Genomic DNA, 16,919 nt, shown 5'->3' on the forward strand with positions numbered 1-16,919 from the left:
AAAATTAAAATTGCCTTTGCTAGTTTAGCCACCCAAAATCTGTTCTTATGAAGTGAACACGCCTGTCTGTCAGCAGATCCAACAGAAAGCAAACTCTCCTCAGTTGCCTTGTTATCTGAGGGTCTCATTTAGTTTTTCTTTCAGAGTAGGAAGTTGCTTGATCTTGTGTTTTTTTGAGGAACTGCATTGCAGACCAGCTCTGCAGAGGGAAAGATCCACACGCTCTAGGCCTGATCCAGGACACATCCCTGGAAGTCTTCCCTGATTTCATTGTGTTCTGTATTTGATCCTTTAAATATAATCTTGCTCAGGTTTTTAACAGCCATTTTTTCTCCTGCTCCAGGGAGACTGTCCCAGATAGTATCTACCTGTACCTACCTGTTGTGAATTACTCGTGGCACCATAGACTTTCATTGAAGAACATCCACCTGAGTTCAGAATATCCACCCACGTGCAAGTTTCAGAATGGGAGACTTTTCTCCTTAGATCTGACTTGTTGCCCAGTTCCCCTGTGCTAATTTTGATGTGATAGTCCTCTGCTAGCCCTGTGCTTCATTCACTGTTCAGTACCTCTGGCTTTCTTTCCTGGGCTATTTCCTGCAGAGAGACTTTGAAATCCTCTTCCTGGTTGTATCCACCAGGGCTGGCCCATACTCATGATGTGCATAGAGTAGGAGCTGTAAAAGGGTTGATGCTGAATCACACTTAACAAACCCTTATCCCTGTTTAATGCTATCTCCACTACACCTCTCCCTCCTCCTGCCTCTGCTCCTAATGCCTCCTTAGAGACAGCCATCCCATCCAAAACACTAATAGTGGCTTTAAGAAAAGCAAAACAGTCTTTACTTAAAGGGACACTGTCACTTAAAAAAATTCATTGTGCTGCAAAAATCTTCATTGGAAATGGAATTTGTTTATGTCTTTGCGTGTTTGCTCTTCCGTTTCTCTGAGCTCAGTCATCTCAGAGTGGTCATTTTTGAACAGGCTGCTTTATTTGTGTGGTGACTCAGTCACTTGGGCTTCCAACAGTCAGAGGCAATATTCATGGTTATTTTAAAAACAGTTGATACATCTTAAAACTCTATTAAATTTCTGCTTGTCTCAAAACCACTATTTTCCAAACAAATTTTAAATAAACTATATTGGGCAGTATCCCTTTAAATGCAATGAGCCAGTATAGCCTGGAGTATGTGGCTTTGTAGTATTATTTTGTTGCCTCCGTGTAATTTGCTTTATATTTGCTTTTGGGGCTGCCAGAACACTTTTGCCAGAAGGGATACATTGCTCTGGTGATACTTGTCAGCTCAAGTGGCAGATACAGAGCTCAGCTTCAAGATTAACATGTCTGGGTAGAGAGCCATCAAAATCCCTGGAGGTTCTGCTGAGCCCTGCAGGCAGCTTGGATGCTGCACAGTTAATTATTCTATCGACAACCCATGTCTCTGAGGCATAGGCATGGCTCTAGTCAATAGAGTATTAACAAAATTCTAGAATATTCACAAAAATTGCAAAGCACTTTGGAAAGTTATCTGTAAACTGGTAATACTTAGTTGTTACAGATTGCACAACAACTTCTGCAAGGGGAGTGGTAACTTCTGACATCCTGGTCAACTTCCAGTGTGTAGGATTACAGATTGCTATCTTAACTAGTTCTGTTGCTCTGCTCAGATGTCATAATCCTCTCTTCCTGTTCTGAAATGTTTTGTACCGTTGCTGTAACGCAGATGTTTCATTTCATGCTACAGATGGTCACATTTCAATTCTGAGTAATTATTCCTGTGTGTATATTGTATGCATGTGTGGTTAAAAGAATATTACAAAGGTTGCAAAGTCAACTGAAATTAAGACTTTATATTATATTGATATATCAACAGATTTATAATCTTCAGATCCACCACAGAGAGCTGTATCATGTCCTTATGGAATAATTGGTGGCAACACTAGGTTGTCATCTACTGGGTAGATCCTTATGGAGAGGAAATGGGGCACAATCAGTGGATTTGATAGATGTTTGTTGGCAGCTGTGGAATAGTGAGACTTGAAAATATGGATTCTGAGCCAGACAGTGGAAGGATGCATTGGTCTGGTGCATATATACTCTTTGTCCTTTTGTTCCCTCTTTTGAGATAGTCCTTGTCCTGATCCTGTCTTATTTCATCCAGAGCTCCTTACCCCCCTTCCATTTTTATTTTTAGGCATTTGACTTTAATCCTGCCTTCTTGACAAAGAAATCCTAGCATTGTACCCATCAGCCATCCTATTTCTCTCCTCTAGCTACTCCTGGTCTTGTCTTCCCACTGACACAGTCTGAATCCCAGTCTTTGGACTTCCAAAATTTTTGGGCTCTGCTTCCTCTTCTGCCCAACATTATTTGTCTGTGGACAAATAAATTTTAGGTCCTGCCTTCTTCTCAAATCTGCCTTCTCCTTTCATCCCTTACCCTTTTTTCCGCTCTCTTTTGTCTGTTCTCCATTAGTCACTTTGCTTCCGTAGTCCCAGCCTCAACTACTCCTAACCCAGTAGCTCCTTGTCTGCCTCTGGAAAGTACCTCCATGGTTTCCTCTGTCGCCAAGTGAGCAGTTTCATTTTCCTTGCACCCAGCAGGGAATCATTAAATAAACAGCCACACACTCCCATCGTGCTTTTTTCTCTGCCTGGAGTATGCCAAGAGAGGCAAGGATGTAGGCAAGAGAGCTGGTATGTTTGATAGTGTTGACTTCAGACACATACTTTCACTTCTTGACAGGGGCCTTATGACATCAGGTAAACAGGGCAGGGAAGTGCAATTGTTTGGGTTTTTTTAAATCTTTGTACTCTATTTAGAGCACACTCTACAACAACTTCACCTTTTTTTTAACTTGTTTAGAACATTTGAGCTTGCTATGTTCTTTAAAGTCTTGCAGGTCTAACTCTGCAAGGCTGGAGTCTGATATATTCAAGTGGGATCAGTCCTATTTCTTGTGATTGGCAAACACAGCTCTTCTGAAAGGGGAATGGAGTTGTAAGATAAACATTGTTTTTGCAGTCTGCAGCCGTTTTTGACTCTGAAGTGAATTGGTAGCTTGTTTTGTTTGCTGTAAATTTTGAGCAGGAAAGAGCACTTGATAAGCAGAACTTGTTAAGTACCAGTACTTGTTAGGCAATTGCCATTTACCTGCTTTTTCTGCACACAAAAACAACAGTCTTGGGAGACAGGGTCAGTGCAGGACTGTATTCATTCTGAGTGCATTCTGAAGTGCCTCAAGGTCTAGTAGAAGCAGAACACTTCTCTGGAGTCATTTGTGTGTGTGTTCTGCTCCAACCACTGCTTTCCCCATTTTTCCCTTGCCTTCCCTGCCTTTCCCCCAGCCCTTTCTGATGGATAAATAAAAGTGGTTCAGTTTGCATGACAATCTGGTTCTCTGTGAGTTTTCCCCAGGTTTCTTCTAGTGATTGTACTGTTGAGGATATTGAGTTTGATCCAGATTTAATAAACTGTGATGTGCTTGTGGGACATTTGCCAAAATCCTTGCTCTCAACCTGCAGTTCTGTGGATGCTGTTCTCCAAGAGTTGGCTTTCTGTATCTCTGGTTTTTAACAACGCTGCTGTTGAAAAGCTTCACCAAATAGTAAAGTTAGAATGTTTTTTTTCAGTACTTGGGATTCTGATCATAACCTGATCTTCTTAAGGGTGGAAAAGAGGACATTTACTATGATCAGTGTCCCTTTCACTTACTGATCCCCTTTGGCCTGATCCGTATTTTAAGCACTGATTTAAAATCAGAGCTTTCAGTATTCCTGATAAATAAAGGGATGATGTTTGTTAGCAGAATAAGTTTCCAAAGTGTCATGCTTATAACTTGTGAGGGCAAGTTCCACAGAACTGAGATGGCCTCAGAGCTAGCTGGGGTTTTCTGTCCATTGTTGTTGTTTTCCAAACCACTGTGATTAGTCAACAATATAGAAATCAAGGGCTTTGGATGCAAAGTTTACAAATTATGTGATCCCACTTGGTCAGTATCTGTTCAAGTAAATTTAACTTGCAGTGACTCACCACTTCTCAGAAATCAGCACAGCTCTTATATCAAAAAACAGAGGCAAACAGTGAAGGGGATCAGTGTGAGCTGTAGCTTGGGTATAAGGGGGTCTGCCACCCCAAACTCTGTGCAGTGCTTTTTCATCCTGATGATTTTGACCACTGGGCTTGTGATTGTGAAGAAGTGTTATGGAGCTGAGAGGAAAAGGACAAAACCAGACTGAAGAATTGCTCTTTAATCAACAGGTAAATGAAGATTAGAAAAGAATGCAACAGTCCAATGTAGCTTCTGTAACAAGGAACAATGTGCAGTGAAAATTAACATAGTGGCTGTACAATTTCTGGTCCTTGTTTTGAAGACACTTTGAAGCTATGGTATTTATTCTTCACCTGGCTCTTGGTTTCCACCACTGTAGCAAAGTCTGCAATCTCTCAAGAGTACTGTGACAAACAAGGTCATTCTTGTGGCTTTTTTACACAGAAGCAAAGTAATTCCGGGCACTTTATTGATGGGATGTGTCTGGTGTGCAAAGCAGAGCTTCTGCATCTTGAGAATGTTCAGTGTGCTCAGGAACTCCTTTCCTTAATAAGCTGCAGCTCCTGCCTCCAAACCATGCTCTGGCTTGCAAGCAGCTTGGACTGCTTTACAAGGCTTTGCACAAAAGAAGGTTGGCTTGTGGCACTGAAAGGGAGCAACTCGTGACTAACATAGTCTGTTGGCAGCTTTATGCCTCTGGTGAAAAAAATGGGAATTTTCTGTCCAGAGGCTATAGCCACACCTTACTTGCTGGCAGCACAGGACCCTAAGAAGGGGAGATTACAGAAATGGTTCTTCTCTTGCCCTTCAGCTCCTTCCAAACAAACTGCTTCAGTGGGTGTTGCTGCTGCCAGAACTCTTTCCATGTTGTGGGTGAATACCTGTGTCAGTATATTTTTGGTGGTGAAGGAGACTTAAACAGAAAGGGAGGTTAGGTTTGTTGAGGTTTTTCTAATTTGCACAACAAATGGGTTTTTTCCCTATCTGACCCTGGCTCCACATCCAGAAAAATTGTCTTGCAGTGATGATCCTATTTGTAATTTAATGAGACTGGGAAGTGGTGATTTCTCTTCTCTAAACAATGCAATAATATTAATAATAATAATTATAATAATACTATTTACTGTAGGATTAGTAATGACTTTTGGAGTAATAAGCCATAAAATAAGCTTTAGAGAACAATGGAAAGTAAACTTTCAGGTTGCACTATGTTCTTGCTGTTAAGGATCCTCCAATACATAAGGAAGAGTTCCTAAAGCCTTGCTAATCAACCTACTTTGGACAGAAATTGTTTCAAAGTAATTGCAATGTTCATAACCTGTATTCACCAATTTAATTAACTGTAATTTGCATCTAGAGTAGCTGGAAATTATCTTAATTGCAAAGGTTATGTTTATTATCTTACTGAAAAAACTTTGTTGACTTTTCTAGTAGCAGGACTGGTGTAGATACCATGGACTTTGTAACTTGATTCAAGGACAAATTTTCTTTAGACAGGAGTGGGAAGATAACTAAGAGCAGGGGAGGAAAGTGCAGTTGTGGGGAGTGAGTTCTGTATTAGTCAGGTGCTGTGTGATCCCTGGGGCTTTTTATTGGAGACCAAAGCTGGAATCCTCTCCTAGTATCAGACCACTTGCTTGCTGTTGACAAAGCTAGCAATGTGTGGCCATTTCACAATGAGATGAATGATAGTTTCACATACTGGGTATTTATTTTCAGCTCAAATATGGAAAACTGGAAGTTCCTCACCAAGTCCCTATGTTCATGGCTTGAAATGTATCAAATCCCCCCAGTTCTGAATGAAATCTCAAGCCTTGAAAGAAGTGCATTTTTTCCATAGTTAAATCTCCATCTCCCTGGCCACCCTCAAAACAGTGGTTAGACCAAGTTAGAGTATTAAAGCTTTCAGCTTAAAGAATTAACTTGAATAAGATAGGATGGGAAATAAAAAATATTTAACAAGTATCATGCACTAAATGCTCTGCTTTGTGTGGAAGCATATTCTTCACCATACCTTTGTGGTTTGGGGTTTTTCTTGTTTGGTTTTTGCTTTTGTAACCTGATCTGTGAAATGGCAGTTGTAGGAAAGAAATCCGTAGTATTTTTCTATTTTAAATGAAGAAGTTGGAACATTCAGAACAGCTGTAATTAATGTTCTGGTACTTTCTCAATGTTGTTGGTACAATGCTTTATTTGTAATTGTCCTATGGCCAGCTGTGGCACCTCTCCTGATGTTGCCCCTTCCTGCTTCCAGTGCAGAGGTTTCTTCTTCTGAGAAAGCCCCGCTGCTCAGTCATGGGCTTTGAAGCTGGTGTGCTCTCCCTCTTGCTCCAGTGTGTCATCCATGTGCTGGTCCAGTTCTGTGATGGTCCCTTCTAAAGCCTTCCCAGTCCACTGGTACTCTAATTTTGTAGAGCTTTCTGTGAACCACAAACATCAAACTCTGCTGACTTCTCCAAAATGAGTGTTATCTTACCATACTGTTGTTGTGGAGTTTATGCCTTTTCCCAACACAGAAATGCCTCCTCTTTAAAAATGCAGTTGTGCCCTGAGCCCAGTAAGTGTTCCATTCTGGCAGCTCTGATGTTTCAGAGTTCATCATCTCCCTGGTGCACATTCTCCTGTAACTATTAGTGACATTGGTTACTGCCTACTGTTTATCTCTGTAATGTCAAGTACCACTGGAAAGCAAATTCTTGGTGTTAAAGAGGCTGAACCTTTTGAGAGATGAGAAATGCTTGTCCTTCACTGGCTGATGGAAAAGATGATAAAGATTCAGTAAGTCACTGGTACTAACAGGACTTGCAAGACTTAAAATACTTTGTGGAATGAGAATGCCAAGGGAGAGCTTTAAATTTACTGGTTTAACTCTGCAGAGTCCTCAGTTGGTCACTGCCCCTGCAGACCACTATATCTGTGTAAAAGCATTTTCCCCCCTAAGCACAGCAGTCTGGTGGGGTACATGTGTACTCACCATACTTGACACAGCAGACCCTGGCAGGCTGGTTCCACGGTAATCAGATTCTCCTGTGGTGTTCCCTGTCTGAAGACATTCTATTCAATTACAAAGGACACTTTTACCATCAGTGGGTGCTGCCACGGTGATAAGAGCATGGTCCTGATAGAGCTGAAGGTAGGGTGGCTGCTTACAGCTGGTGTCTTATGCATGCAGGTGAGACTTACTGTAAACCTGCTTGAAATCTGACATTTATCAGCAGAAGTTAAATAGATGTCTCTACTTGTCCTGACATCTGGGTCACAAAGCTTTTGGTTAAAGACCTTGCACCTGAAAACCTTACATCAGGAAAAGTGCAGTAACAGTAACCTCCTGCCTGGTGTTTGTACAGCTCAGTAAGAGTTCACCAGTACCTCAGTCTACCTCTTACCTGTTATCTGTGCTTATTAGGGACATTATTCATCTGTAGACTGTATCCCTTGTTTCTGCTTCTCCATTTCTTGTATTTTTTCTTTTCTTTTTCTTCTTGTGTTTCCTTTCTTTCTCACTCTTATGCTTTTTGTCCTTTGCTTGTCTTTTATTTCACCCCTTTCCTCCTCTTCCGTTCCACTTCCAACTTCCTCTTCCTCTCCTGCCTCTTCCTCTTCCTCGTTTGGTCCTATTGAAGTTGAGCCCAATGGCGGGACACCACGTCGTAGACCTCTCTCCTTCTGCCCTTGCTGTGCCCATGAAGGTAACGTAACCTCACACACCCCTGTCCTCCTGCCCACAGCTGGGTTCTCATAGCAGCACTAGTCAGCTAGTGACCACAGGGTCCCCAGCCCTTTTCTTGCTGTGTCCCCAAGCCGGCCTTGTCTGTAGCTACCTGGTAACCAGCTTCTCTGAGCTTGTGGCAAGCTGTTAAAGGTGCAGTATCCCTTTTGCTAGTCCCAGCTGTGCAAGAGAAGGTGCAGTGACTGGGAGGGGCAATGGGCAGCAGCTGTGGGACCACAAGTGTCACACTCAAAAGTTTCTATTTTCATTTGGTGGCTTCAATTACTCTGTTCCTCCTGAAAAATGTTTGGAAGGTGGGGTAAGGGAATGACAATCTGTTTCCTTAAATACAGCCTTTTAATTAGCATATAGGGATTAAAGGAATACTGTGTCTTTATAAGGACTGATTTGAAAAACATCCGTGAACTTTAAAAACCAACAGACCTTAAGTTAGACTAGTTCTCCCTCATCTGTCTTGCTGAGTGCATTCTTTAACTATCCTAAATGGAGTTTGCTGTCGAGTTTCCATTGCCAAGGCATGGGGAAGGGGTTGTTTTATGTGTGTTCATGGTGTAATTTTGCTAACCACTTATCTGCTTTCCATAGTGCTCCCTCACATCAGTTGTCAGTGCTCCCTTTCCAGTCCTCCCATTATTTCTCTACTCATTGGCTGTTTAAAAATACTTACGTATTCCATAGGTCAGTAGTATTGTGGTTTTGGCTTTTTCTTAGAGGCATTTGTTTTCTATACATCCTGGCATTGGAAAGGAAGGGGAGACTTCCCAGTGTTTTCATGGCGCCACAGCACTGGACATCTGCATGTACAGTCTCCCTCTCCTGTCGCCACGTGGGCATATTGTGCAGAGATGCTCAGAAAGGAATGCTTGGAACTGAGCAACACACTGCTATAAAGTCCTCAGGGGCTCTTGGGGGTGGTACAACCCAGCCTGGTGTTCCCCCAGGGGCTGGTATGACACATTTCCAAAGGCAGCCCAAGCTGCAGCTTACTAGAAGTTGTGGGCTCTCCCTTGAGTAACTGCAGGGCAGCGCTTCTCTGACTACTGAGGATGAGGCAGGGCATGGGTCTGAATTAAGTAGCCATTAATGTGGTATGGATCTGAATTAAATAGCCATTAATGTGGTATGGGTTTGAATTAAGTAGCCATTAATGTGGTATTTGTGCTGTGTCTGTGTCATAGAGTTTGAATAGTAAGCTTGCTGCTTGTTTAATTTAGCATTAGATGGACTGTTTGAGAGTTTTTGTTCTTATGTAGGGAGTACATATCCACAATAACAAGCAGAGACAGGGGTGTTAGTTACCTTGGGATGCTAGGTCATGTGCAATGTAAGTTGATGGGATGCAGCAATCCAAAAGTGCTGCTCAGCTTGATTTGAGGCCTTGCTCCTGCTTCTACTGCCACAGGCAGGAATGTTGCCACTGGCCTTGATGGGGTCTGATGTAAATCACAGCATTCAGGTGCAGGTGGTTCAATGTGGAATAAGTGGCCCAGACCAAGAGCTTGCCAGGAGGAGCCTCCTTGGTAAGTTCTTGTGTTTGCTAAATATCAACAGAAGGCTTTGGGAACAGCATTCTGCATTTATTCCACATGACTCCTGACAGACACAAAACTCATCAGTGGACTATTGAGTTAGTTTAGGAGTTTGTTCTAAAATAAAAGGACCAGCAAAGAGTTCTGTACTGGGTGGTCAAGGCCCAAGGTTTCTTTATTCTTCTTTCATATTAGCACATGTGTCTGGGGTGCCTTTTCTTTCTAGCACTGGTATGCAGTAGAGTAGAATTAGTTTCTGTGTTCACTGTGCAGGGGGATCTTCAAGATGAATAGATATGTGTGGCTAGGAGGAGCAGTCAGAAAAGATTTACTTAACTGTTGAAAAAAGAAGAGACAAGATGTTACTTTTGGCTAGTAAAAGAAAAACTTGAGGACATGCAATTGAAGGTAAAACACATGGAGTGGCAATTGAATCCTTTTCTGATGAGCATATGTTTAAGTAGCTGGCATGAGCATCTATAAAATTCTTCTAATGAAAGGAAAAGTTAAATACTCATAGAAATTGGGGCTTTCTGCAGTAAGAGTGAGGAAGAAACAAGTAATCACAAGAATATCAGAAACATTAAAAAAAAAAGTAGGCTCCAAAGAGAAGAGAATCCTTTTGGAGGTGACTTCCACTCAGCTGAGTGCTGTAGGCAAAGTGAACGGACCCGGCTTGGGAGTGCTCTGGCAGCATCTTGCTCGGCTTTCTTTGCACATTTTGCCCTATTGTTGTTTTTGCAGTTTGGGCTTGTAAGGATTGCAGGGCGTTACCTGAAAATTTACCAGGTTTCTTTCTTGGCAGGCATGGGTAAGAAGGATGACCCCAAGCTGATGCAGGAGTGGTTCAAGCTGGTGCAGGAGAAGAATGCCTTGGTTCGCTACGAGTCTGAACTGATGATATTGTGAGTGAATGTGGAAAAAATGGGGATTTTGTCAAAAATAGCGGTGGAAAACATGTCAGTATGACTTCCTTGTAAGGCCAGGAGGTCAGCAGCCTCTTAGGCTGAGATAGGAATCCAAAGTACATTTTAGAAGAGTGGTAGAAGAAAGAATAATATTGGTAAGGGATGAAAGTGCCAATTGTTTGTGCACATGCAGAAGTACAGGTATGTGAGCCCTTCTCATGCTGTTCTTGTATAAAACACATCCTGTTTGTGCAAGTGTTTTCAAGCTATGCAGAAATAACGTGGGACTCATGGTTTTGTAAAGCTGTCTTCTAAGTATAGCCAAAAGCATTTAATTCAGCCACCTTGCCTTGTGGCACTCCTTTCTGCCTGTAGTGGGACTCCAGTGCCTCTCACATGGGCTCAGATGGTAAAGGTGTTTTCCTGTTAATGAAATTGGGAGGTTTTCTGTTCCCCCCAATTTCTGTCTCAGTGAATTTCTGTGCAAATTCACTGAAATTAATTTCTGAGTGTGTCAGCTCACCTTAGCAATGTGGAAGCTGATGGCCTTAGTGGCAGAAAAGTTCCAAGGTGGTGTTTGCAATAGCTTGATAGTGTCCTTAAGTAATAAGTAATTTGTTAATAAGTAACTTTGGTTTTAGAGTGGGAAGTAGCAGGGGATATGTAGAGGCATTGCAGATTTATTTGCTCTTGGACTCTGCTCTATATTTAGTTTGCTCCGCTTTTGGCATTGCACTTCCTAGCTTCAGGCAAATAACTTGAAATGATAAAAGTGCAACTAAAGCTTTTAAAAATACAGTTACAGATCTTAAAGTTATTGAAGAGTTGTTCCAAACAAGATTGGTAAAATGCACAGCAGATATCTAGAGAGGGAGCAGAGACTGAGAATGAATATGTAGCAATGTATGCAGTGTTTTCTTACATCTGCAACTTGGATTTCTGCGCTTTTCCTTTTAGTGCTCGGGAGCTAGAACTGGAAGACCGGCAGAGTCGACTGCAGCAGGAGCTCCGTGAGAGGATGGCAGTAGAAGGTGAGAGCAAAAGGGAATATTTCATGGATTGGATGTGTGTATTTCTAGCCTTGTGTATGCTCATAGTTCCTGATATCTCTGTAGATCATCTGAAGACAGATGAGGAGCTCTCGGAGGAGAAGAGGATCCTGAACGAAATGCTTGAAGTAGTGGAGCAGAGAGATTCCCTTGTGGCTCTCCTTGAGGAGCAGCGGCTTCGAGAAAAAGAAGAAGACAAGGACCTGGAGGCAGTCATGCTTTCCAAAGGTTTTAGCTTGAACTGGTCCTGAGGTTAACATTACCTCTGCTGGTCTGTGTTGTCCAGTTGGCCTACCCTGAGTTTGCCAGAATTACATGGATAGGAAGATGTTGAAGGGGAAACCTCTGACAGGTCCAACAGCATGCAGGGATTTGGTTTGAAGCACTCAGAAGCCTTTTGATAAATGTGTTGGTTCCAGAAGCTTAAGTTTTACATGTCTGCAAGCCAAGTTGAAGAAATGAGTTGAGACTGTGGAGTCTCCTTGAGGTCCTGAACGATGGACCATATTTTGTGTGTGGTAGGAGGGAGGGGGGAATAATCCATGTGTGGGGAAGGAGGTTAAGGGAAGAAGTACCCTTAACTACATTGGATTTAAGGCAGTCCATTCCTTTCCCATTTTTACTACACCAGTTCTAAGAAAAGGGAGGGAAGTGGCAACCTTTCCTGAAAAACCACAGCAGCCTGTAGCAGTGGAGTCAGCTGTCCAAGAGAGCTCCAGAAGCCCAGGGCAACACCTTCTTTGCTTTAGTCTTCCTCCCCACCAAAGAAACCTGCAGTTGACCCTTATGCATGGATATGAAGAAATACAAGACAGAAGATACTGCTATGTGTGATGGAACTCTCTGCCTCTTGGTTTTTGGAGAGAAGTGGGCATCAGTGGACTCTTTCCCTACCTTAGCCTCCTAAATCTTCTTGTGGGGAACAAGGGGAGCAGAAGAGAGAGGGAAGATGCCCACCTGCTTTGCTACACACTGGAGAGGCAGCTACTGCTGGCCTTAGTCTTCATGGCCACAGCTCAGAGGCTGGTGGGCTTCCTTGTTCTGTTTTTATTGTGACTGTTTTGACACTGGAAAATACTGCTGTGGGACAGTGGTAAGTGTGTGCTGGGGCAGGGGTGTTCCCAGGCAGCATTCCCTGGTTATTAGGCCCCCTAAAAGGGAGAAGCCCTTAAGTGACCGAACCACCATTAAGACTTTTCAGTGTTTTTTTTTTTTTCTCTGTATTTTGTTTTTGCACATTGGAAACAAAGCTTAAGACCTGCCTGGGCCCTCAGTCACTTTGACCCTTTTATGTCAATTAACTTATTTTTTTAATACTTGAAAGAAGATTCATTTTTGTATCTTTTAGGAAAAAAATGGACGAGTGATGGGTGTGTGTGCCTGCTGCATCCTACAACTTCCACTTCAAAATTACTGGATGTTGTTACCTGTGGCTATTTATTAGTGTTCTTAATAATAATTTGATTGTTACACATATTTGATTGTGGAGGGAGTGTTTTAACTCTGTTAGAGAAAGACACTACTGCGGATTGGTCCCTGCTTCACAGCAAGGGCAGCCTTTATGTACCCATGGATGCATCCTGCCCTAGGAGTTTTCATCTATGAAAAAATCCTGTGCACTCATGGAGTTTAAGAATCTATTCGTGTTCTTAGCACCCTTTTCTTCCACATCCCACATTCTCTCTTTTGGACTAACAAACCTATATTTATTTAAATTTTACATTTTTATAACAAGAAAGCCAAAACTGTGAGGTAGAAATATCCCATATGTCTCTTCCTCACTGAAAGGGGGGATCCTCACAGTCCTGATACAGTTTGAGAGATTTCCATGAAAACAAAACCAGCACATTTCCTGCTGCATCTATTGGAAGAAGCTCCTTTTGGCCCAGTTAGTGAATCTGCTGCTTTTCAGCCAGGAGGGTCCTGACTGTAACCACACAATGACCGATGAGCAGGATGTGCACTGAGCAGCTCAGCCCCCCTCCCTGTGGGACAGACTCCCCGGGCAAGCAGTGTCCTTTACCTATCCTGCAGAGCTGAAACAGCACCGTGCACTGGGGAGGTGTCCCATCCTTCACACGATGTGTCCAGAGGGTTTCCCTCCTTGGGATGCTGACTGTGTTCTTTTTCTGTTCAAGAAGTACCACAGCTGCTTTCTGAAGTCTCTGAGAACGTGTCCCATTCCCAAGCACATTTGTACAGCCTACTGACCCTTCCAGCTGGAATTGACACTGCCAGTGCGAGGCACCCCAGCAGGGCTAAGCATCCTTCAGTCTTTTGCCCTGGCACAGAAGTTTGCATGGTTTCTTGCTGTTGGCTCTCTACCTCCTTCAGAGGGGTCTCCTGTAAGCCAAGGTCTATGATTTTAATTCACCTCTGACCTGGGAGAATGCCCCAGGCTGAGGGAGAATGGGTAGGAGTGTCCATGGGGACTCTGAGCAGTGCTGGTTGCTAACTGTGGAAACCTGTATTTTCCACCCAGAGTGTTCTCCCTTTATTCCACCTAAGGCATTACAAATTAAATCCAGATACTCGTGAAACCAAGCAGACAGGCAGCTGCAGTGCTACTTCATAACTGTGTGTGTTTAGCAAGTGGCACCTGCCATTCCAGCATCCCAGAGCATTGGCCTTACCAGCAGGATGTCTAACAAACAGAATTCCCTCCCGTTTGCTGGTGCAGGGCCTGCTGCCCAAGTGAGACTGGCAATGGTAGTTTACAGTCTGCATTTGAGGGGCCACTGGAAGCTGGAGTGCAGGAAGAGGGAAGATGGAAGGTTTACTGTAAATTGTCTTGTGCAGAGAATTGGCCTCAGTCCATTTTATAGTGCACTGGGTATATGGACCACGTCTAACTTGTAACAGGAGGTCATTGAGTGTGAGCTGTAGAATTAAAAAAAGCCCCGAAGAAGAAACAGCAGATGGTTTCTTTTCCCTTTCATCCTGAGGGACATTAGCCAGATCTTTGCAATGCGGAAGAGTGAGATCACTTCAGGATGCAATACCTTATTGCACAGAAAACCCACATATTCTAACCCTAAACTCTTTGGGTTGTGCTGAAGGCCTCCAGCAGCAAGAATGAAAACAGAGAGCTAACATCGCACACACAAATTGATTAAAATTCACAAAAGGGAATGTTAAAAGGCCTTTTTATATCAAAATGGTTGTAAAAGGCACAACTTGTTATTTGCTGTTCAGTTGCACTTTAAGAATATGACTTGCATATCAGATAGTGGGTTTTTTTACTCTCTGAATCTTTTTAATTCAAATTTTGTATTTTTAAAGCTGAAGAAGGTTCTTGTGAGCACAAGATTCCTTATTTGTATCCGAATCCGAGCAGGATGTTGTAGCTCTTTGCGCTGCCCACAGCGCACACTCAGCCACGTGTATTCAATGACGTGTGTCCATTTCACGTGTGAGGAGAGCCAAGGGACCCTCAGCTCCCCAGACGTGGGCACACAAGGGTGGCTGTCCCCAGGTGACACGGTCCTGACCCGGGGCTGGCCGTGCTTCATCCCGGCAGCAGGTGGGAAGAGAGCCGAGCTTGGAACCTGAGCCGTGCTGGTTCTGAAATGGGCACACTGGGGCAAGCCCTTCAGCCCCCTACGGGGAAGGGAGGGGAACACCAGCTCCTGGGACGAAACACCCAGGAGGTCAATGGAGATGGGGGAGTGAGGACTGCCAGAACAACTAATCTGCTGTTTTCACAGTACCAAATTTTTAACTGTTCTTTTCTTTTTAACTATATTCTCATTAAAAGTCACAACTGGCTGTAAAATTCCGAGCTTCAGAGAACTAATGTGTGGGGAGGTGACAAGACATTTCAGCTCCAACTTTCAGACATATTCCTTCTTTCAGTTAATCAATACCCCCTGGTCTCACTAGGGCATGTTATAAACTGCATTGCTGAACATATTTTAGAGCAAACCGCAAGTTTTAAAAGTCTGTCCTTCTCTCTGTCTCTGCATTTTCTGTAAATATTTGTTTGTATGTAAAGGCACCAGTGGATCCTTGGGCTACCCCCATGGTCAAGAATCTGAGTTTTGTGCAATGCCTAGGCCTCTGTTAGAACACGGTGCTTGCGTAGAGCTAGTCACCACATTTGTGTGCACTCTGGTGGGTTTTAATATTTTTATACATCCTAATCCTGAACGTTATGAAGTATTCCAAGTGGTCTAGACAGCATGATCTAGAGCAGCCGGCAGTTCCCTTTTGTGAGCAGCTACACCTTGTTTGGTTAACATTCTTCTGAAATGAGTTTTCCATTAAGTGTTTACACCACACACCGGTGGATTGAGAGAGGTGTTGTCGCATTGTAAAATCTCCCATGTGCAAACTGAAAAGCTGCAATGGGAATTTCAGTTGTCACTGTCTGCAAGGAAGAGAGCTCTAAAGCATACTAAAAACCAGACTGTATATAATTCACAGAGAAAGAGATCGCTGGCTGTTGACCTTTGCAAAGTAACAGAGATGGAAAGCTTTCCAAAAGTTCCTGCTTTTGGATTGTCCAAGCCTGCTGCCCTGCCTGTACATGCCTGCTTGGCAGGTACTAGGCAGGGTAGCAGGCAGATGAGGATGTGACTGAAAGCAGGTGTGAAGGGGAGGATGCCATGTTCTGATGGCATTGCAGTAATTTCAATGCTCTGTATCTGTGGGTGCATGCGTGTGTGTGTGAAGTCTAATCCAGGCAAAGGGAGTTGCTTTGGCATCTGCCCTTTTGTATGAACGTGAACTCTGATATTCAGATTGTTCAAGGCGCTTACGGTTGGCATGTATGGAGCGTTAACAGAAAAGTGAATACCCTACCTGTACAAAACCAACTCTGTTCCAGCCTGTTTTCTTCTATTTGGTTGTGTTTTATCATTTGTTTTCATGCACACTTGCTTCATTGGTGTTGAGATTTTAGCACCTCAGATGGCCAACTGAACTAAAAAAAAAAATAAAGTCATTAATTATTTTTTCTTTTTTGCTGGTGGCGATATCGTTTCTTTCCTCTGATGTCACTGCTTTGGTTGATGATTGATAAGGACCTGAGAGGAGGTGATCTAGAGATAAATCTGGGTGTTAAAAGTGCCTGCCTTCAATTACTCTTTTGCTGACTCACTCTCAGCCACTCTGGCAATGTGTTTCATTTTCCCAGCCGGGAAAATCCCAAACAGTGTGTTTCATTTTCCTGCCACTCCACCATTCTTAAAAAAAACAAAGGATAAACCCTGGTGTTCCTATGGTGGTGTGGTAAAAGGAAACCTATTACTGCAGCGGGAGGATGACACGCCTTGGATTTCCCCTTGCCTGCAGGCTGTGCTGCAGGTGGCAGGAGTGACAGCTCTCATTTGTGCAGCTCAGCGGGGCAGCAGCTCACTGAGTACGTTTCAAACCTTATAATTCTTCCTGTTCTTTTGGTCTCTTGCTCTCCAGCATAGTAATGGGAATAAAAAATAGTAGTGGAGAAAGCTGTGTTTACCCAGGAATGGGGGATCTTGTGCTGTCAGCCAGTCCATGAGGATTTCTCACTTGATGCCAGAAGAAAAATGAAATGTCTAGAAAGTGACTGCTGGACTCTGGAACACAGGAGGTTGACTTGCATCCATAGTTTCCAACACTTTATCATGGCTTTTTAAAGTTATATTGCAAATTTGTTAGTTCTCAATCCC

General features: G+C 43.1%; 1 protein-coding gene across 7 annotated transcripts in view; it reads left to right on the forward strand.

Moving 5' to 3' along the window:
* The window catches only part of MICAL3 (microtubule associated monooxygenase, calponin and LIM domain containing 3), a 174,848-nt gene extending 158,630 nt beyond the window's left edge, over window positions 1-16,218 (forward strand). For all 7 annotated transcript variants that reach the window (XM_030960431.1, XM_030960437.1, XM_030960432.1 and 4 more), the window contains 3 exons: window positions 10,117-10,216; window positions 11,177-11,250; window positions 11,335-16,218. In XM_030960431.1, the coding sequence (XP_030816291.1) occupies window positions 10,117-10,216; window positions 11,177-11,250; window positions 11,335-11,519 (359 nt within the window). In that variant the 3' untranslated portion in view covers window positions 11,520-16,218. The remainder of the gene's footprint in view (window positions 1-10,116; window positions 10,217-11,176; window positions 11,251-11,334) is intronic.
* Window positions 16,219-16,919: the final 701 nt, after the last annotated feature.

This window comes from Camarhynchus parvulus, chromosome 1A, assembly GCF_901933205.1.
Source record: "Camarhynchus parvulus chromosome 1A, STF_HiC, whole genome shotgun sequence".
NCBI classification, from domain to species: domain Eukaryota; kingdom Metazoa; phylum Chordata; class Aves; order Passeriformes; family Thraupidae; genus Camarhynchus; species Camarhynchus parvulus.